Raw genomic sequence first — 23,021 nt, forward strand, 5'->3', positions numbered from 1 at the left:
AGGTAAATTACCTAAGTAGTTTCAGGTTTGTTTTTTTTTTTTCCTTGCCAGTCCTGAGCTTGAACACAGGGTCTGGGCACTGTCCCTGAGCTTCTTTTTGCTCAAGGCTATCACTCTACCATTTGAACCACAACACCACTTCTGGCTTTTTCTGTTTCTGTGGTACTGAGAAATTGAACCCAGAGCTTCATGCATGGTAGGCAAGCACTCTACCACTAAGCCACATTCCCAGCCCATAAAGGATATTTTAACTGATCATAAAGGGGGAAAGTGAATTTGTTATTTGATTTGATGGTTACATTTTGAAATATGGTCTCCTACTATGTCATTTTAGAATCTGCTCTGGATAGAATTTAGAATGTGCTTATTCTGATATTAAAGATGTTCCAACAAAACAGGAAAAAGGTGAGATGTTTGTGTTTTTAGGAAGAGAAGAATGGCTTTGGAAGCTCTAGAGCTGTTTTTTTTTTTTTTTTTTAGTACAATAGTGTTTTGGAGTGTATAAACCTAGGTAGATTGGCTTCTTCTGAACTGAAACCTTCATATCTCATCTGTCTGGCTTTCTGAAGCTATGAAAAGTCATTGCACATTGTGTACTGAAATAACTTTCAGGTATTTGTGAATAAGAAGAATGTGAAGAAAAATAGTAAAATTATTGGCATAGAATAGTGGAAGAATTAAGTATGAACAGAACTTAAAGCAATTATTTTTAGTGTTTCTGTACTGCTTTATGGCTAGGAGAAAAGTCAGTTTACTTGGCCAAGACAGCAGGTTGCTTTCCTTGGACATACTTACTATTCATACTGTCTTACTTTCTATTTCTTACTGTCTTAAGAAAATGTCCCAAGAAACTCTGATAGTGTCACTCATTTCTGCACTGAATAGCAAGAGTGGTAACCAGGTCTTTGTATTCTAAGCTATGTCTGCCATCAGGCTTGGTAGATGCCTAGAAGTTCCTGGTAAGTCAGAGGAAATCTGAGGAAAGATGATTTGGTTCAGGCTAATGATGAGATTATTCACACATGCTGATGATGAAGGCCTTTCTGTTTTGGCAAAGCAAGAGTGTGGAATTGAAGTATCCTGGGCACCTGGCATGACAGGTGTTTAAGAAAAGCTTCCCTATGGAACAAAGAGGAGAGGAATGTAAAAGTCTGATACCAGGGTGTTTACTATCATTCAACTCTGTCACTTTGTGGAGTTTGCGCCTTACTGCCTTTGATAATATTTGGGAAAATAGTTTAGAAATTCAAGATTTGAGTTTTTCTGAAAATCTCAAATATTCTTTTGGCATCTCAGAAATCTGGTGTGAAAATGGAACCGTGGAGCTAGTTAAGATTGGCTGGGGAAGTGAGGAAAGGGTTGAAGAAAGGGGAGAGGAGGTGAGTCTGGTCAAGGTACAATCGTGTGTATGTGGACATGTCAAAATAAGACCCCTCTGATGCTAACAGAAATGTGGAAAGGGAAAGTATGAATGATTAGTAACTTTAGGAACTATTAATATGACTAATGCTAATTATAGCTAATGGAAATGAAAAGTTTGAAAAGATAGCAAAGCTACTGGGAAGACAATGATCACCTCTGAGCTGGGAAGGTGAAACTGCTCTTAATGCAAGGGAGAGATTGATTTCATTGTTCATGCAAAGACCTACACTTGGGTAGGCAACCTCTTTCACTTCTTTTGGCCCTGGTGATTTTTATTTTCTGTAGGGAAAGATCTGGCCTCTCAAAACTGCTCCTCAAGCTTGGTAGTGACATAGGCAAAGGGCTTTTCCCACTGTAATTGTCTCCAGTTTGCAGAACTGCCTCATCTTTCTCTGAGTAACCGATTCTTTCTTTCCTCTCCTGCCTTTTTACATGTACTCCATCCCCTTAGTAATAGACACATTGTAGTCCATGTGCATTTCTCTGATAGTTTAAGGAGACAAAAAATGGGGCACAACAGAATTTGTCTACCATTCACAAATCTGTTTTTATCAGGACACTGATTGTTATGTACTTAGCAACTGAGAATTTAATCTTTGAATGAAGATTAGTCTGAGGAAGTGGGATGGATTTCAAATTTCTTAAATAAGCTTATGGCTAAGGCATAGTTTATTCACCATTTTAAAGGAGAATTTTTTGGGTCTTTAAAGTCTATACCAATTACTCCAAGAAAATAATCTCATAGTACAAGAAACTCTGACTTTAAAAAGCAGGGAACCTTCTTTTGCAGAATTTTAGGTCTAGATGTAATTCTAGGTTCTTAAAACTAATTTAGACATGATATAAAAGTAAGCCGGAAAAATACAACCAAATATTTAATAAACCAATTCTGATATATATGCATAAACCAGTTAACAGTAAGAGGTAACACTTTAATGGTAATAAACTTTCTTAATTTACTAGTAGAATGGAAAGATCATAAACTCATTTTGATTCCATTTAATTAAGGTGGCTTTTGTCTTTGTTGCTTTTAGTAACTTTGAGTACTTGGACTCTGATTACACAAAACTTCTCATTGGAGATCTTGTGGTAGGATGGGCTGAAATAAAGCCTCAAGTTTTAATTCTATTTTCTTTCCAGAAAGCAAATAACTTTGGGAAGTACCTTGATTACATGGAATAAAAAATTTTAGGTTTCACATATTGGTAATGTTAAGGTAATGCTTAAAATTTCCTTTCTTTGAAAAATGACAGATTACCTATATATTTCTCAAAGGCCCCTTGGTGATACACACTGCCTGTGTTTTCCCCTTTCTCCTCCATTGCTGGGTTAATAAATTTAAGGGATATCAGCAGAACTATAGTGTAATGATATATATGTATACATTATATATACTGTATATATACATTATACAATGTCTACATTAAATATAGAGTATATAATGTCTACATGATATACAGTATACAATGTCTACATTGTATATATAGTATATATATATATAGACATTGTATACTGTATATCATGTAGATATACTATATATACAATGTAGACATTGTATACTGTATATCATGTGGACATTATATAATGTATACATATATATGTGTGTGAGAGACTCTTGGATAATCCATTAGTAATGAAAAGATTTGCAACCCGACTCAATTATATAGAAACCAATGGGAATTTCTGTTATAATTGTTTTCTTACTAAACAAAGCATAGGATTTTGTGCATTTCTGAAGCCTCTTTCTCCCACATTAACTTGCAAATTCAGAACAGTATTTATATGTGTGCTTTTTGGGTATGGATTAGCCCTCCTAAAGTACATAATTCCAATAATTATCAGTGACAGAAGGGATGAATAAATTATGCTTCAAGCATAACAAAATTAACTATAAAAGTGGTTTGCATAAGCTTTTCTTAATGCATGTGACTATATTAAATTTAATATTCTATTCAATTGATATGGCCCTGCAAGACTCTCAATGAGTTATTAATCTTGAACCGTAACATTGCCTGCTTTGGGACAAAAAAATGAAATGGAATTTAAATGCTGCAGATGTCATGATGTTTTGAAAAAGCTTTTTTTTTTTTAATTTAAGCACAGTAATGATGTGAATTGCAAATTCTAGCAGCTTGGATGAGTGAAATATCAATGCCATGTTCATTCTTTATACCAAAATGCAAGGATTAAGCTTTAGGACCTGCTCACAAAATTAAACTATCGTTCTTTCTGTTGCAGAGAGCTTAGCACGGCTGCCACGAAGTAAGGAGAGTTTTTTTTTCCCTTTCTTTCTTTAGTAGACAAAGAATATCACAAGATTCACTTAGAAATACTAAAGAGAGTAAAAATAACCTATTCCCCCTTTTGAAGGTTGGTGAGTGCCTGAGACCACAGCACCTAATCATAAACCTGTGCTCTGTGCTTTGATTTGCTGTGGTATGGGTCATGAAAAAAAGGTTCCACGTATTTACAATATTTGATCAAAGGGAGAGCTGGACTAATTAAAAAGTCACTCTGTGGGTTGAAATCTAAGTTTTGAGGGCAGGTTTGTTTTGATTTCATTTAAATGTGAATGCACTAAATTATAATTTAAAATGTACAAAATTTGCAAGAGGATTGCTATCACATAGCTCCCCATACACTCGTTAAAGTACTGGTCTGAGTTTTATACCATGACATTCACAGCCAATGAAGAGTTGGAGAGGCAGGAGGAAGATTTTCCATTCCTTAAGCTCTTCCAAAAAACACAGAAAAAATTACTAAGGGTATGTTTACCTAGACAAAAGCCTGAGAACTCATAAAAAGACTTGGAGGTCACATTTGCCCCTGAGGGAGACCATGTCCTACACACTTCTTATTTATCCTGAGAGGCAACTATATACACATTACAGGGCGAGTTCCCTGGATACAGGCAAAATTCAGCTCAATAGAATCCTATTTTTAACTGCTACATTTATCCACATGAAACATCCTCAGCACTGCCTGCTTACCTGTCAGTTACGGAAAAAGACTTCCAGGTAGCAGCAGAGGGTAAATGAAGGGGGGAAAGTAGAAAGAAATATCTGGCCTAGGTCTTTTTCCTCACTGATACCTATGTGTGCACACAAAGATCTTGGTGAACTAAATCATGATTTCTGACAACTTTGTAAACTGTTACAAAGGAAGAGAATTAAATTCTGGGCTTCCCTCTTTAAATGAAGATAAGATATGTGAAGTCCTAAAACATTTCTTGGGGAATTCAGACCACCACCACAAAAGGGGCACGGATGTGTGCATGTGCTCGTAAGGGCCTGACTTGGGTGAGAAGTGTGGTTTGCATCGTTTTCTGTTCTGTCTTTGATCACTGTGCTAGCTGCTCTTTTGCACAGACTGCCACCCTGGTCATGCTTGCTTCCTACTGCTCTAGCTCTTCATCACATTCTTAAGAAGCATTTTCCTCAACTTTCACAGCATGTTCTCTGAGGGCATTTCCTGATCTAAAGAGGGAAAAACAACTTTAACCATAATATTGCAGAAGCATGATGATGCTTATTTCTGGCCAGAAAAATGAAAGACCTTGGGAGGTCCAAGTAATTCCCCAAAGAAGATTATATTTACTGATATAATCTCACCTTGGCAAAGCAGAAAGCTAACTGTTGTTGGAACATGTCCTGCTAACATGCATTACCAATGCAGTTCATAGCACCAACTGAGGAGTGTCTGTGGCATACCACAGCAGCCTACAGACTGCAGGAAGTAGAAAGTCTGAGAAACATCAATGGTCCTAGGTGTGAAAATAGATCTTTGTCCTTCACATTTAGAGGCTGTGCTTTTCTATTTACAGTGGCCTGAAATGGTAGGATGGCTGTGGTTAACACATTTAAAGCCCTTGCTTGGTAGGACTAGTTCTATAATAAATTTGCCTTTGACATACTTTAAAAGTGGAACTTTTTTTTTTTTTTACAAAACCTAGTTAATTAAAAAAAATAACCTTAGAAGATGGCTGCTGGTAATGCAGTCTAAACTCGCTGTTTAGGATTATAAGCAGAATAATACAAATAATAGTATTCTGCAGGAGGACAAGTCCCGAGGCCAAGGGTGGCACTGTTCAGTGGCTATGTCATTTTCTTCTTAATGGCAGTGAGCTCTTTCAGAAGGTCACTGAATTTAGGGCGGTTTTCGGGCTTATAATCCCAACACCTCATCATAATTTTAGAAATATCTTCTGGACAGTGTTGAGGGGCTGACATCCGGTATCCTAAAGACACAAGAAGAATACGGAGTTAAGATAAAAATTTTCACACAGGACATTATATACAGGCATATACTGAATGTTACCATAAACCACTTGTCAGAAATTCTGAAGTAAGATATATCATACACAAATGCCTATCCTATTTGCTCTAAATATTTGCTTGGTTTTGCAGCTGAAGAGAGGTAGGATCTTATAAACACATTCAATAGTGAAGAAAAAACTGAATGGGACAACTGTGAGACTGTTTGGCAGTGCTGCTGTGCTGTGCTGTGTGTCTGGCAGGAAGGAGGTAAGAAAGGCAACCTCTCAAATGTAATTCTCCAACCAGGGCTCCTCTGGGTAGCTGACATTAGGGCACCAGCATAGTCTCAGGTGAGTAGTTTGTGCTGAAAGGCCTGGACTATAGAAGTGCATGTCACCACCCTCTAGTTGTGGAACACTACAGGAATCCTCAGACATTACAACACTGTCAAAAGCATACTCCTGAAGACTTCAATTGCAGTATTGCTAAGGAGACTTACTTGTCCTGGAATTAAAAAAAGAATAGGAGGTTAAGGTAAACTAGTTGATTTCCCTTGAAAACAGTAAATGGTATATACTGGTGTCATGCCAACCACGAATGAGGTGGATAGCTTATCTCATTAAGGTGTTTTGTGGTAGGAAAGCTGAAGCCAGGGGGTTCAAAACAGATTTTTTTTCCTCTAATATTTCTGCTTCAATCTGACCAGCAGACACTGCTGCCCCTGCAACTAGATGGGAATGTTAACCATCGTTCTTCGGCTCACCTCTTTCCACTTGTTCTCGTGCTTGTTGATTTGTCATTCCAGGATACGGACAGACACCTAAGCTGAAGGTCTCCCAGAGGAGGATGCCAAAGCTCCACACGTCACTCTCAAAACTGTATCTCCCTGGAAGGGATAGTAACCATAGTTACTATATAGTAACCATAACCAGGTAAGGCACAGGGGACTCTTTCTGGTTAAGAAGTGTTGCCCTCCTCTTTACTGGTTTTCTCTTCAGGCTGCTAGTTTAATCAAACCAGCTACCAAGTCCCTTGCCACCATTGCCCATCAAGGACAAATACTGTGCAGGCTTATCTTTCCTGTGGTGAAACCCATAGAAATCTGTGCACAGCAATGCTGAGAAGATTAAGAAAAGGTTTTTGCAATCCTGTCTTGTGCTTGCATACATCATTTTCTTTCCCCTAAAATTACAAACAAACTTAAGGCAATAAGGAAAGTTTTTTAACTTCAATTTTTTACTCATTTCTGTTTACAGATATTCTTACATGCTTAAAGGTCTCATTTTCTCCACTGATAGTTTCATTTACGGAAAATATATTTCTCTATGTGTTTTGAATGGAGTGGAAATAACATAGCTGACTGATAAAAACCATTTCTTTAAATTACGTGGTATCTTGTTTTGTCAAAATATCTTGGTGCAACTGTTTCATTGAGCTACATGAGCTAAGGCTCTTAGAATTTTTTTTTTCTTTTTGGTTGCCTTCAGGAGAGCACAGAAATAAAAACCTAAGCAAAAATGTCCTTCAATAGACAGATGTGAGGTCAAGAAAAGGGGCAGTAAAATCCATTCCAGGGGTCCAAAAGTCTCTCCCAACAGACTTGTGTTATCTATTTGCAATGGTGTTGAGATTTCTTCAATGATTGTTTTCTATTCCTCTTGTAGTACTTCCCTGAATTCTCTGCCATACATAAATGCTCATCTAAAAGAACTGTTACCTTAAAATAGAATGACCTCTTCCCTTTCTTGAAAGGAAAATGGAAGGAAGAGTGCCTGTGTTAGTTTGGAGTGCACTATCTGCTCCAGCTGTGTGAATTAGCTTCCTTCTCAGTAGATAGTAATCATGGATATTTACTATGCTGTTTGCTACGAAGATTAGTTTTCTTGTCTGTACATCAGCTCTTTTGATGCTTGGCATCCAATCATGGAATACTTTTTATGAAAGTCATACAACTTTTTCCTTTTGCTGGGACTAGCAAAAAGGACCATCTGCTTGCGTGGCTGGTGCTTTACTACTTGAGCCATGATTCTAACCTAAGTTTTTTTCTAAGAAAAATGCAACTGTTTCTAACATAGTTATGAGATGGTTTCTTTGTTGCTTTGTATGTCCCTACCCCACGATATAACCCCTGCTTTCACTGTATTTGATGTTGGTATAATTTGTGGAGGGGAAGGGAAAAAACAAATCGCTTACATAGGGATACTGGTGGACCCACTGCAACAATGAGATGTACAAATAGTTATGTCAAAAAACGAACTTTACAACTTTGGCGGGAGGAGGAAGAGGGGAAAGGATGGGAAGGGGAAACAAATGAGGAGGCAAAAATGCCTGAAAAGAAATGTACTCATTATCTTGCCCATGTAATTGTAACCCCTCTGTATGATATTTTCACAAAAAAAGTTAGATAGAGTTACATATCTTATTTTCAAAAGTACATATTTACATTTATCAAGGAGGCAAGTTATATATGTAATCCAAGATCCACATTCTGCAAGTGAAAGCTTATAGCCTACTTTTTGCTGGGTACCTTTAACAGGTTAACATGGGGGCAGGATCATATAGTATTTTACTGATTTTCTATTTCTTATATGACTTTCATAATACCCTTTGCAGAATAAAGGTACAGTAGATTTCACCTTACAAATTTGTTCTAGAGTAGAAAGTGGCTTGTCCATGTTATACAGCTAAGGACACATCTGATCTAAGGTTTCCCACTAAAAATCCTGCCTCCCTCACACTTCAGATTATATGTATATACCACGTTAATTAAAGGACACATTGGTACCAAATAACACTTTGATGTTTATAAATATAGTACCTGTGGTGAAAGCTCTAGTGATAGTAGTTATCTATGCCAAGAATATGGTACCAAAATTGTTGGGGGTAGATTAGTCAAATCAATGACCGAGAAATCTTTCAGAACATGGTAAGAGTATTTGCCTTCAAAAAGGGAAACTATGTGGTTGGAGAGATGGGGGAGAGACATATTTTATTGTAGTCCCATTAGTATTGTTTATTTTAAAAACAAGCATATTATTTAAGTCTACAGCTCTAGGTCTTAAGTTCTGAGAGGTTTGTTGAACAGGTGGTGTTTGTGTTTTTTAATGTGCCTTGAATCACAGAGACCTGAAAAGTATTTCTTCACTCTGAGGGAAAAACAGTTTTAGAAACAAGAAGTATCAAGTCCTTGAGAAACAGGTACGTATTTAAGAATTGAAATTCTCAAAACTTAAAATCTTATGAGAACCACAGTTTCTCAGGATTGTCATGAGACTTTTAGATTCAGAATTTTCTCAGTGTATCACATAATGCTGCTATCCATTGCTTCTCTCATTACCTCTAAAGTTTCTTCTACCTTTATTGACATCATTCTGCATCTTAGAAAGTGCATAGTAAAGATTAATGAAAAATATCCCTCACTACCTTGAAATGCTTTCGAGTCTGTTAGAGTTATCTAGTCAAGAAGAAGAATTTTACCAGACATAATTACTTTTTATAGTGAAAGGACTTTTACTGGCTATATAATGTAGAGAATCTGGCAAACGGTGCTAGCAAATTCAAGAGGGCTGGATTTTACTGGTAAATCTTCAACGACTTAAGTTCATTTACAACTCCATTAGTGCTTACAAATGGTTTGCCATCTAAAGACAAGCTCTGAGTAAATACAAACATTTTATCCTGTCTTTTTATCCTGTGATTGTCCTTCCTCTGAACTCTAACCCTAGAGTAACAATACCCAGCCCATAAAGGAATCATTATAGAAGCAGCTGGCTTGCCTTTTTCTCTGGATTTTGAGGACCAGTAGGTAGGCTCGCAATCACTAGAAAATTCACAAGACCCTTTGGAGTGAGGATTACTATCTCTGGTATCTGGACCAGCTTCCGGACCAATTATATTCTTCAAAAAGTGAAATGAAATTAACTTAAAACTCTTAGAATAGATCTAGAATAACTGAATATAGGTACTCCGTGTACCCTTGCATTCAAGTATAGCCAAAAGGTAAGAACTCCTCAAACATCATCAGCGGATGAATGTACAGACTATACCCTGTTTTGTACAACTTCTGCTGATATATCATAGTGTATCTATAGAAGTCTTACTCAGTCTTAAATGCTACAATATAGAAAGAAGTCAGACATAAAAGGTCATATACTATATGATTCAACTTATAAAAATGTTCAGAGGCTTTAAATCCACAAACAAAGAGAATAGACTGGTAGTTGTCAGGATAGGGCAGGGAAAATACTTAATAGGTACAGTTAGATTTGAAATGTTTTGAGATAGAGATATTGGTTTGCCTAACACTAAGACTTGTACTAAATCTCACTAAACTGTTTGCTTTAAAATGGTTACCTCCATCTGATGTGACTTTCACCTCAATTTTTGAGGTGAAGCCTTGTCTATTTTTTAGACATTAAGATACTTAAAAATCCCTATATTTTATGAAGTACTGTAGAAAACAGGTTGACTCTTTTAGAATGAAAAACTAAAGCAGTGACTTAATATTTTAGGAATTTACCTTTAGATGAGGTTATTAGACCATTTATGACATTCAAAGGGACTGTCAGATGGCTAGTTTTAAGATTTCTATATATAAGATGTGTAAATACAAATAGTTAACAGTAAGTTAAATGAATTAAAGTTGTATTGAGTCTCAAATGATTTCCAACTTGCATTCCACTCTACCTCTGTAATGCTGCTTATGAATAATTTGTGCTGATACAGTCACTTTTTAATAAGAAGAAAAGGCATCTATTCTCACCATAATTAAGAGCTTCTGGTGCCGTCCACTTAATGGGAATCTGCTTTAAGCCAGAGGATGAATACACTCCACCATCCTCTTGACGAGACATTCCAAAGTCACTGATTTTCAGAACATTATTTTCACCTACCAGGCAGTTTCTTGCAGCAAGGTCCCTGGGTTATAATAAGACACAGAAAACACCTATTAAAGCAAATTGAAAGCAGCTTTCACATTTATGACTTCCACACTTTGCATTTTTACATTTTCAGTGTATATATAATGAGGTTAAGAATGCTTGTGATTTACCAATCCTCCCATCTTTTCTGTAATAGGTAAAAATCACCCAGGAGAACATTTGCATATGGAACAGGACACATGCTAGTTTTCTGAGCACCACATACATTTCCATTTAAATAGAAAAACACTGGTTGTAAGGTTAAAAGAGAAAATCAGAGAGGAGAAGCTAAGCAAACTTGACATTATTTCTTCTTTGACTGCCTTTCCTGGGGCAACATTGCCCAAAGTAGCTTTCTATGATAGAATGTTCTCTATCTGCACTGTGCAAAAAATGCCTTTAGCTCTGTGTGGCTAGTGTCTGACTGAGGAACTAAAACTTTCATTTTACAGACTTTCAGTTTAATCATTAACAGACTATCCTGGAGCATCTAAAGGTTAGGAAATGGCAGAGGTGCCAGGAAGGTTGACAACTTCCAAGTTTCTACTGCATCTGAGACAGCCAAATTTTACTTGATGGTCTGTCTCTCTCCCTTCATCTTGTTCTACTCTCAATCATTCACTACATCTCAGCCATACTAAGCTGCTTGTAGTCTCCCAAATGCAAAATGACTTCTCTAAATTCAACAAGGTTGTTTCCTTTGTCCTGAGAGTTCCTTCTACATATTTGCATATATGGTTCTTCCCCACTCATTCCTTCCCCAAACGGCCTCCCTTCAGAGAGGTTTCTCTTGACCAAGCCTACCTGACAGGAAAGACAGTAATGATCAAAATAAAGTTACTTCTCTAATAGACATTCAACAATCAAATCCATATATACAGGCATATATGAGACCTCTATGTCATGTAGTGCTGAGTGTTAAGGGGAGAGAGATTTACAAGAGAATTCTAGTTTAGGTAGGCTGGGGTACAAAGACCTGGTAGATCAGGTTCATGGGGTATGGTGGCCCAGAATGCCCGTGGCCTGCTAATGTCCATTTCTTTCATTTAGTAAAAGGACACTTATATTAGCACATGAGTTGAACATTTTGCTATGCACTGTAAAAACGCCATATATATTAAGTTCTCCCCTGCAGCTAGGTGACAACCTAAGTTCTGGCCAATGTGGCTTAGTGGTAGAGTGCTTGCCTAGCATGCATGATGCCCTGGGTTTGATTCCTCAGTGCCACATACACAGAAAAAAATAAATAAAAGTTTTAGGCTGTTTCTGTGAAAGCAAGGAGACACATCATTCAGTTTCTATCTTGCTAACTCAATGGGGAGATGGGAATGTGATCAGACACCTTGTACAAAGAGGAAACAGTCACACTGGAATAGCAGCATGATATTAAGGAAAACTGGACACATTCTAACTGCTTACTTTTGTAACTTGTATTTTTTTCTTCATAGGTTTGCTATATGTTTGTTAAATGTAGTCAAGACTAATTCAGTAGTATGGGAGTGGACCTGGCTTTAGACCCAGGGGTTCTGAAGGTCAGAAAGAAGCATGGGAGGAGGGAAACAAAGCGAGAGGATGGCAGTCTTAAGAGGTGAGAAAAACTTCTCAAGGAGGAATAGTGATCAACTCCACTACTACTGAGAAGACAATAATAAACACCTTGAACTGCCCCTGGATACTTCCTGAGACATTGAACAGGACAACTTCAGCGAATGGTGAGTTCAAAAGCAATGAATAAAAAGTAGACTCATGATTTTAAGATACCACTTGAGAACATTTTCTGTAAAGGGGCACTGAAAATTGGAGAGGTGGAGAGGAAGTTCAGGTCCAAGTAAATTATCCTCCTAAGATGGAGGATATTAAATATAGATATGTAGGTAGGAATCACGTGGTAGAGCAAACAAAACTAATGCAGGAGAGACAGAAGACAAGGCTGAGGGACATCCTTGAGAAACAAAAGGCACAGCTGGACGTCATCACCTGTTAAGTGCACAACACCATGTGGTGTATACAGGTGTTTATCCTGGAAACATTCTCTGCTGAAGGCAAGTTGTCTACTCTATGCTGTCTACTCTATGCTGTATTTAGTATTAAATGCAGCCAAAACCAATCCACAAAAGTTTTGTGGATTTATCTTTGGCATGCATCACTACATAGTAAATATGACTCAGGACTTTCAAAAACTTTTGTTAACACAGGAAGACCTTGAGAAGCTGACATATAGACAACTGAATGGTGATGCTAAAGGTGTTAGGTTATTGAACATAACTGGACAGAGAAATAATTAGTAGGAAAGTTTGGTGGTAGTATCTAAAGCCATTCAGAGTCTGTAATTTGCTAACATAGGTTTTAGTCATTAGATCATGTCTTACCAAGCAGAGCCTTAAAAAGAAGCCTAAGTTTAAAATTAAATCTCTGAATCACTGCTCAGTTTTTAAAATACTGAAGAAATTCCACTGGCAGAGTTTATTGCCAGACCAAGTAAGTTATAGTGAAAGGTTGGTTTACTTATGAATTTGTAGGAAGGAATTAGACAAGTAGTTCCTACCCATGGCACAGCTGGCTAAAAATAAATCCTAGCTCTGTTGCTTGCTTGTGAGAGCTTGACTTATTTGGCTTCATTCTACCCAGCTAAAAATACAACTTAGTAGGGTTAAGGGCAGATAAGGTTTATAAAATAGAAACCAAAAATATGAAGTACAAAGTAAGCTGCTGCTACTGTTTTCGGCTGTGACATTAAAGTAAGTTTTTTGTGTCAGTGGCTGACACTATACTCCTAGCAAGGAGGCTGAGAGTTTTAGCTTGAAGCCAGCCTGGGTAGCCAAATCTGAGAGATTCTTACCTCCAATTACATAGCAAAAGTCTAGAAGTCAAAGTTGTGGCTCGAGTGATAGAGTGCCAGCCATGAGTGGAAAAAGCCAAGTGAGAGTGGAGGCCCTGAGTTCAATCCCTCGTCCTGGCACACATATACACACAAATATTTAATAGTGTGTTATAACTGCAAAGGAATAAGGGCTGGCACCTGTAAACTTGTGACTGCAAAAGGGGAAAATTGTGAAACATGCTTTCAAATACACAGAGTTTCATCATGTTATGGAAACCATTAGCATTCCGCTGATTCTGTATGTTACTCTCCTAAATTAACAGAAGAAAAACATGTTAAAGCCTTTATCTCTTTGGTGGGTTCATTTTGTCTTTGGAGGAAATCCTCACACATAGATGTGATGTGTAGGTTTTTTTTCTTAACATATATTTCTTATTGTAAAGATACTGTACAGAGGAGTTACAGTTACATGAGTAAGGTAATGAGTCCATTTCCTATCAAGCATCATTACCCCCTCCTTTATTTTTCCCCTACCATCCCTTTCCTCCCTGCCTCCCCAACTTCTCCCTCCCTTTCCCCCGCCACAAAGTTGTAAAGTTCATTTTCAACATACTGTCTTGTACATTTCATTGTTGCAATGGGTCATTCTGTATTTGTTATTTCCCTTCCTCTCTCCAAATTAGAAAAATGTATATACAAGATGCAGGACATTAGAATCAAATACAGTGACACCAGGGGTTGTACCATGGGGGGAAGAACAAAGAAACAAAAAAAAATCACACAGTACATTATAAGTACATTACAAAGAACAACAAAGATAAAATCTCTGTATCCCTATCTTGGGGTTCATTTTGCTTACCCTCAGGATATATGGTCATATGTACATAGCTTTTGATCTCTTCTGCTTGTCCAAGACATGTACTAATTTTTTCAGTAGATAATATCCTTTCTATATGTATTTCCTTATTATGATTAAGATAGGACCCAATTTTTTCAGTAGATAATATCCTTTCTATATGTATTTCCTTATTATGATTAAGATAGGACCCAAGAGACAATGAAGTATTAGTATTGCTTGACAGACCAATGTCAACTTGAGTTAGATTTAAGGATCCTCCTTTCTTTCCCTCTAATCTCTCCCATGATGGGAAAAGAGAAATTGTTCAATACCTTAACTGTTATTACCATCTCAAATGAATAATGTTAAATATACAAATATTTATAATACAATATATACTATATTTCTTTCAGTTGGATCTGGTCTGTGTTCAACATCCATGCTTTGTAAGCTCTTGTTTTAGCATAGCAATGTAAGTTCATAAGTTGTAGTCCAGTCCTTGATAATCTGGAGTGTTAAGCATTTGGACAGGCAACTACAGAGATTTCTGTCCCCCTGCAGCCCTTTCTCATTTGACATGTAGCAAGAGAATAGTAACAAGTACTTAAATAGTGGCTACTGTTTCAAACTCCAGTGAAAGCCATGTTTTTCTGCCTAGAGAGCTGGAAAATGGGTACCTGTAAGCCATATAATGTAGGGAAAAATCATAAAGGACCAGTATCCAGAGAGGTGAACTAGGGTCTATGTATGAACCTACACATGTTTCATTGTAAGCAATATATGTGAGACAGACCCATATCTACTTAAAGAACTGGTAATTTTGTAAAGCTACAGAGTTTAGACTTCTTAGGTCTAAACCTAATGGCTGATTGCCTGATGAAGACAATTTGTTGACTCTGCCTACCCAAGTTAATTGGTAATGATTTTATTTCAGAAGAGAATTTAGTAGAAAGCACTAGATTAGGGCCTGTATGATAAAACACTCACAACATCAAAGACATAATTCATAGAAGGATTAAGTATATTAACTAGAGTAACACAGCTCATTGGTAGAATGCACGATTAGCATGCCGAAAGTCTTGGGCTCATTCAACAGATCAATTCTTAAAGTGTAATAGAGAATTCCTAATTATAGGATAGCCATACTTTCAAGGTAAAGAAACAGACTTAAACAGGACAGAAACATTTAGAATGATTAAAAAAGAACCATTAGAAAAATTAGAACTTGGGCTGGGAAGGTGGCTCAGTGGTAGAGCGCTTGCCTTGCATGCATGAGGCCCTGAGTTCGATTCCTCAGCACCACATAAACAAAATTAAAAAAGCCGGAAGTGGCGCTGTGGCTCAAGTGGTAGAGCGCTAGCCTTGAGCTGAAGAGCTGAGGGACAGCGCCCAGGCCCAGAGTTCAGGCCCCACGACTGGACGCCCCCAAAAAAAAGAAAAAGAAAGATTAGAACTTAAAAACAAAATACAGTATCTAAAATTAATTCACTTAGCAGCTTAGTAATAGACTGGTGATAACAGAAAATATACTGGAAAATAAACCATATAAGTATCCAAACACAAAGTAGAAAAATGAGCAGATTCAAAGACCTGCAGAATAATACTGAAATAATACATGTTAGCAACTGAAGAAAAAGAATGGGGCAGAAAATCTTTGAAGAAAAAAAATGTACATTAAAAATATTCAGCTCCACATAAGAATAAAGATAAAAAAATCATAAGTGGCTGTAATCTAAGAAAAGTAAAATCTTAAAAGCTGATGCAGAAAAGTGACTTTAAATCAGAACAATGATTGCAGACTTTTGATAATGCTGGAGGTCATAAAACAGAATAACACACATCTTCCATTTGTTAAGATGAAAATTCTGTATAAATTACCTACAGACTTAATGCACTCCCCGTCAAATTTTTAGGTGTTTGTGGATCCACAATTCCAATAATATTTCACAATAGTAAAAGTAGAATAGATACCAATTTTCAGATAAAGAAAAATGAATTCAATGACCACAAATCTATTTTACCAGAAAGTGCTACAATTATTTCAGACTGAAGGAAAATAATAACAGAGAGAAATGTGAAACGTCAAGACAGAAGGAAAGAAATAGTAAATAACTGGGTAAGTAGAAAAATATTATTTTTCCTGTAAGTTCAACTGAACAGTGAAAGCAACTGTGGCATTTACTGGATAAGGTTTTAGAATATGTAAATGTTACATGTGATAATCACCAGACTACATACAGCTGGGTGGGGTATTAGACATATTTGGTTATGTTTTCTACATTTTATATGGAAAAATATTGTCAAAGATTTTAGGTATGTGAATAGTTGTTTTAGTTGCCAGAACATTCTTTTATATTGTAAGGGTAATGAATGGGGGGTTTACAGTTACACCAATAAGGTAACGAATACATTTCTTTTTAAACTCCCTTATTTTCTACCGCTTTCCCCTCCTCCCAAGTGGTAAAGTTCATTTCCAACATAGTGTCTAGTGAGTATTAATTGTTGTATTAGCTCATCCTTTGTCCTGCTGTTTCTGATTCCCTTTCCCTTCCACGGATCAGATAAACATATATACAAGACAAAGGGTACAGAAAACTAAAACAGAAAAAAAAATAGAAATAACTGCATATAGGACATAGTAAGAACCTCTTGTTTCCAATTCTTGGAGTCATTTTCATTATACATGGTCCTATGCAGTTAGCGATTGGGCTATTGTGATCCCCATCCCCTGCAAAGAATATCATAGATACATTCCAGTAGAACAACCTTTATAAGATTAAATTAAAACAAGAAAGATTAATATCATGAAAATATGGTTACCAATCACTGCATAGAGAAAGTCTTTATGCCAACAAATTTGATAGCTTAGATGAAATGTATCCATTTCTTTCCAAAACTACATAAAACAACCTGAATAGTTCTATATATTAAAATATTGGATATAAAAAACTCCCCCAAAGTATACTCCAACAAATTCATTAATAAGTTCCATCAAGCATTTATTAAATACCAATTATCCAAAAAATTTAAATGTGAAGGAATATCACCACCTAATTTATTTTAAAAAGACAGAACTCCAACATAAAACCTGACAAGACATTTCAAAAAATTTTTCACATGAAAATAGAGCTAACTACTCATAACAAAATGTTAGCTACTTAAATCCAACAATATATGAAAAAGATAATGCATCAATGACTAAGTAGGATTTACCTTCCTAATGCAAGATTGATCAATTTTTACTAGAATTTAATAGAATATAGAACAAATTATTTCATTACGCATTTATGATGAAACTCTAAGCAATGTAAAAATGTTAAGAAATTTAGTCCCACAGCCACACAAAAGAAATGTACAAAAAACAGATTCACTATTATACTTATTGATAAAAGAGTAAGATATCTCCTAAGATTAAGGAAGGCAATGATTCTTTCATAACTTCTATTCAAAAGGATCTCAATCCTTAAGGGGCCTATTTTTTAAAATAGACACAAAATCAAACACAGTGGCAACAGGGGATATACCATAGGGGGAAGAACATACAAATACAAAAAAAATCACATATTACATTAAAAACACAACAACAAAAACCTCTTGTGTCCATGTCTTGGAGTTCATTTCACTTAGGATGATCTTTCATGGTCATATGTACAAAGCTATTGAGCTATTCTACTCAACTGCTAAGATTATCTTAGATATATACTAATTATTGCAAATAAGGGAAACCAAGGAATTATATGTCTTTGGGTCTGGCTTATTTCACTTAATATGGTTTTTCCAAGCCTTTCACCTTTTCTTGATCCATTCATTTACTGTACAACCTGGGGGTGGGGAGGGTAGAGGGGAGGGAAAGTAGGAGAAAAATGAGGAAAGGGGTAACAAGTTTGACAAGAAATGTACTTATTACTTATGTAACTGTACCCCCTCTGTAAATCACTTTGACAAAAATAAAAAAAATTTAAAAACACAAAAGGAAAGCTAGTCAGTTATCAGAAAAGACATAAACCTATATCTACAGAAAATCTTTTAAAATTTTCACAATAGCTAGAACCCATAAATGAACTGATCAAGGATGTAAGATAAATAGGGTGATACAAAAATGTTCTTGTAGAAGGAGACCAGAGAGATGGCAGAGGAGAAGCTGGAGGCTAAAAAAGCTTTCACATAGAAAGCAGTTTTAGTGTTCCAGTGAACAGTCCTAGGCTGGAGAATCACACCAAGTGTGCCATCACAGTACAGAGAGTTTGGCCAGAGAGAGAAAATCAAGGCAGGTTGGTCAAGGAGATAGATCTGAGCACTTGCTGATAGCCGCAGCTGTGGTGGTGGTGCCAACAGCAGTCATGGCCACCATACCAACAAAGAGAGTCTGGGACAAAGGCACGAAGACGTGGCTTTGAGCAAATTCTACTCACCACCATCAAGAACTGACAAAGAGCAGAAATCTTCATCCTGCTCATCACAGACCAGGAACCAAGATTGTCTGGTGTTAGTAGAACCCTGACATCCTCACTCCTTCTCACAGAGTCTCCCTGGGAAGGCAGCTTCTCCCACACCACTGGAGAAGATCTCCATGTTTGATACTGACAGAGGCCTGTCCTAGCAGCTAGCTCCATCTCAGACCTTGGAAGAAAACAACTGAAGCCATTCAGCAGGTCACAGGAACTTGACCTGTCCTGCCAGGCTCAGCTCCACTCAGGAGAAAGTCACTCTGCCCAGGCAGAGGAAGCTCCATCCCCAGAGAGACTTTCTTCACTGGTTAAACAAAGCCAGAGGCTCCCCTCCCCACTGCAGTCTAGAAAAACAACTGAAACTCCAGTTGCTCCAGGCTAGGCTCTGAGAGTGTCTCAGGAGCTAGCCCCTCAGGGAAAAGCTACTACTGATTGCTGATAGGTCTCAACCCTACCCAGCACCTAGCCTCATCACAGCAACTCCAAACTAGAGGAAACAGCCATCTCCCTCTTTTGTGATACTCAAAGCAGTTCTCCCTCCCACTGAACTAGACTGAAAAGGGGATCACAAAGTCCTGGGTAACACAGCATTTTTCTGCTGGCTCAAACAAACTGACTTAAGAAACCAATCAAGCCACAGGAAAAACAAACTCCACAAGCAGACCAGAGACTCCACCAAGAGACTGGTTACGGACACAGGGGAGATACAAGATATCCCCTCGCCCCCCCCCCCCAAATCAAAGAACTCTTTTTCTGCCTATTTTATTATTTTTTAAAAATTATTTTCTATTTTTTTTCTTTCATAATTTTTATTTTAAGTGTGTATGTGTGTGTTTTTTTTAAAATATATTTTGACCTTTTGGTCCTTTTTTTTCTTTTTTGCGTGACTTAATTGCTGTTTTGCTCATGCCCAAATATATACCCGTTGTTGATTATTAGACCTTATTCCTCACTGTGTAGGTACTTAATCCAGAAATTTATTACTCAATTCACAACCTCTTAGGCTTAACTTAAAGTAGTGTTATTTCTTTATAACTTTCTAATTTTCAAGTATTCCAATTTTAAGAATTTTTATTTTTTATTTTTTCATTTTTCCTTTTTATCTCTCTTCTGTTCTCATCCTATCCTTTTCTTCTCCCAATATCATTTCTTTATATGTATATAATTTTTAACTGTTCCATTTTTTAAATATAAATTTTTGTTTTTCCATTTTTCTTTTTTTTAATCTCTCTCCTATCATTCTGTCCTATCCATTTCCCTCTCTGAGATTCGGACTTGGTTAAATTCACTCTCCTTTTACCTCTCCACATCCCTCAAATCCTATTTTTCCCCACAATTCTCCCTAAACCTAATAATTTCTGGTTTGCTGAATCCCTCTTTGATGTTCTTAGCCCATTAATCCATAGTTGTTTGATATTGAATAGATTGTATCTGTTGAACTAGACTGTATCTGCAGCCATTTTGACTGCAACTACAGGACTGTGGTTGATGCTTACCAAATGGGCAGAACAAGCTAGAGGAACACAAGAAAAATGGCAAGTCCAGGTATCTCAACTACCATTCATGATTACCAAGTGACATAGCAGTTAATGAATAATCCAGAGGAGAGTTCCCAAAAATCTCTACAAATGCTACTGGTAAACATGGTGAATGAAAAGATTGAAAATCTGCAAAGGACTCCATGTGAACATGATAGGAAGCAAGAGGCAAACCAAAGATTAAGACAGGAACTTCACAAACATAAGGCTAACCAAAAATTAATACAAATATCTCATTAGCATGAGGTAGCTACTCAAAGATTAATACAGCAATTGCATGAGCAGGCTGAGAACAGGCAAAGAGAAATACAAGAATTGTGAGAGTGTGAGGAAGCTAATCAAAGAGTAATACAGGAATTGCATGAGTGGGATGAGAATAGACAAAGATCAATAGAAGCATTCATGGAATCCATAAACAGAGAGCTAATGGAATCTAGGGAGACCACAAAGGGAATGCTGAATGGAGCCCGTCAGAAGGAAAGGGAGTCCAAGGAAACCCTTCCCAATCAACTAAGTGATTTGAGAATAAACACTGAAAAACAAATTAAGGAAGTAAAGAAGTTCATACAAAATCTAAAACAAAGCTCCAACAAAGAAATTCAAGCCATCAAAGCAGACCAATTAGAAGGAAAGGAAATAAAGTAGAAAGTCTTGACAGTAGGTTAAACCATGCAGAAGATGGAATCTCGGGGATTGAAGACAGCCTAGATCTTATAGAGAAAGAACCGAGATGCCCCTCAGTAGATGAATGGATCAAGAAAATGTGATATTTATACAATGGAATTTTATGCCTCCATCAGAAAGAATGACATTGCCCCATTTGTTAGGAAATGGAAAGACTTGGAAAAAATTATATTAAGTGAAGTAAGCCAGGCCAAAAGAAACCCATGATTTCCCTTATTTGCAATTACTAGTATATGTCTGAGACAAGCAGAAACGGTTAGATAAGTTGGTGTTAGGCAAAATGAACTCCAAGATAAGGACTCAAATGGTTTTTCTGTATTGCTATTGTTTCTAACATATTTATAAAATGATTTATTTGTTGCTTTGTATGTCCCTCCCCCACGGTATAACTCCTATTTTCACTGTATTTATGTTGGTATAATTTGTGGAGGGGAAGGGAAAAAATACATTGTTTAAATAGGGATACAGGTGGACCCATTGCAACAACTCAACTACCAGTCATGATACCAGGTGACAGAGGAGAGTTCCCAAAAAGCTCTACAAACACTACTGGTAAACATGGTGAATGAAAAGATTGAAAATCTGCAAAGGACTCCATGTAAATGTGATAGGAAGCAAGAGGCAAACCAAAGATTAAGACAGGAACTTCACAAGAAATTATGTTGGAAAATGAACTTTACAACTTTGTCACGGGGGCTTGGGGGGAGTGAGCAGATGGGAAGGTATGGTAAGGGGACACAAAGGAGGAGGCAACAATGTTTGATAAGAAATGTACTCATTACCTTGCTCATGTAATTGTAACCCCTCTGTACAGTATTTTCATAATTAAAAAAAATCATGCAACTATCCAAGATAAGCCCAAGAAATATGATAGAACTATTCAAAATTTGAAAGACAAAATTTGGAAGAAGGCCTAATCTGAGGATAATGGGTGTAGAGGAGCACCTAGAGACAGAAGTTAATGGTCTAGGAAATTTATTTAACAGGATCCTAGCACAGGACTTCCCAAACATAGGCCAAGTTAGGCCTATTCAGATACAAGACGCTTTTAGAACCCCAAATAAACCAGACCAGAACAGGACATCCCACAGTCACATTATAATCCTCACAGGATCAATTCAGACCAAGGAAAGGGTCCTTAAAACTGTCAAGGAAAAAGATCAATCACCTATAAAGGGAAACCAATTAGAATCACCTCAGATTTCTCAGCAGAGACAATTAAAACAACAAAAGCCTGGAATGATTATGCCATGCCTTAAAGACAAGCAACTATCAACCAAGAATACTGAACCCAGCTAAACTCTCCTTCATAACAGGTCAAATGAAAACCTTCCATAGCAAAGAAAAGCTGAAACAATATATCTCCACCAAACCAGCCCTACCATAGATACTTAAAGATGTCCTACACATAGAAAACCAACAAGACCATAATAAAGGCCAAGACACTGCACCCAAACTGAGAATCCAAGAACCATAAGAAGAATCCAGTCACAGCACCCAAGAAGGTAGATAACATGGCAGGTAGATAACATGGCAGGAACATCAAGTTCCTCTCAGTGCTAACTCTCAACATTAATGGACTTAACTCTCCAATTAGGAACATAGACTGTCTAGATGGGTTAAAAAGCAAGATCCTTCTATCTGCTGCCTTCAAGAGACACACCTTGCCCATAAAACCAAACATATTTTGAAAGTGAAAGGCTGGAATAAAATCTACCAAGCAAACGGCCCCCATAAACAGGCGTGAGTTGCAATCCTAATATCAGATAAAATAGACTTCAATTAAAATTAGTTAGAAGAGATAAAGAAGGTCATTTCATACTAATTAAGGTATCGCTGCTTCAGGAGAATATTAAAATTCTAAATATCTATTCACCAAACTAAAGAGCATCCAGGAAACACTACTTTCCCTCAAATCTCACATAGATCCAAAGACATTAATTGTTGGGGACTTTAATACACCACTATCCCTACAAGATAGATCAACCCGGCAAAAACTCAACAGAGAAACCACAGATCTAAACAACTTCATCGATCAACTAGATCTAACAGACATCTACTGAATATTTCACCCAGAAGCTTTAGAATACATGTT

General features: G+C 36.9%; 1 protein-coding gene across 1 annotated transcript in view; it reads right to left on the reverse strand.

Moving 5' to 3' along the window:
• Nucleotides 1-2,279: 2,279 nt before the first annotated feature.
• The window catches only part of Fer (fer (fps/fes related) tyrosine kinase), a 356,813-nt gene continuing 336,071 nt past the window's right edge, over nucleotides 2,280-23,021 (reverse strand). The window contains exons 16-18 of the mRNA XM_013020434.1: nucleotides 10,441-10,595; nucleotides 6,442-6,564; nucleotides 2,280-5,659 (exon numbers count right to left, since the gene is read on the reverse strand). Coding sequence (XP_012875888.1) covers nucleotides 5,517-5,659; nucleotides 6,442-6,564; nucleotides 10,441-10,595 — 421 coding nt within the window. The 3' untranslated portion in view covers nucleotides 2,280-5,516. The remainder of the gene's footprint in view (nucleotides 5,660-6,441; nucleotides 6,565-10,440; nucleotides 10,596-23,021) is intronic.

The sequence above is a fragment of the Dipodomys ordii genome, unplaced genomic scaffold (assembly GCF_000151885.1).
Source record: "Dipodomys ordii isolate 6190 unplaced genomic scaffold, Dord_2.0 Scaffold50, whole genome shotgun sequence".
Classification (NCBI taxonomy): domain Eukaryota; kingdom Metazoa; phylum Chordata; class Mammalia; order Rodentia; family Heteromyidae; genus Dipodomys; species Dipodomys ordii.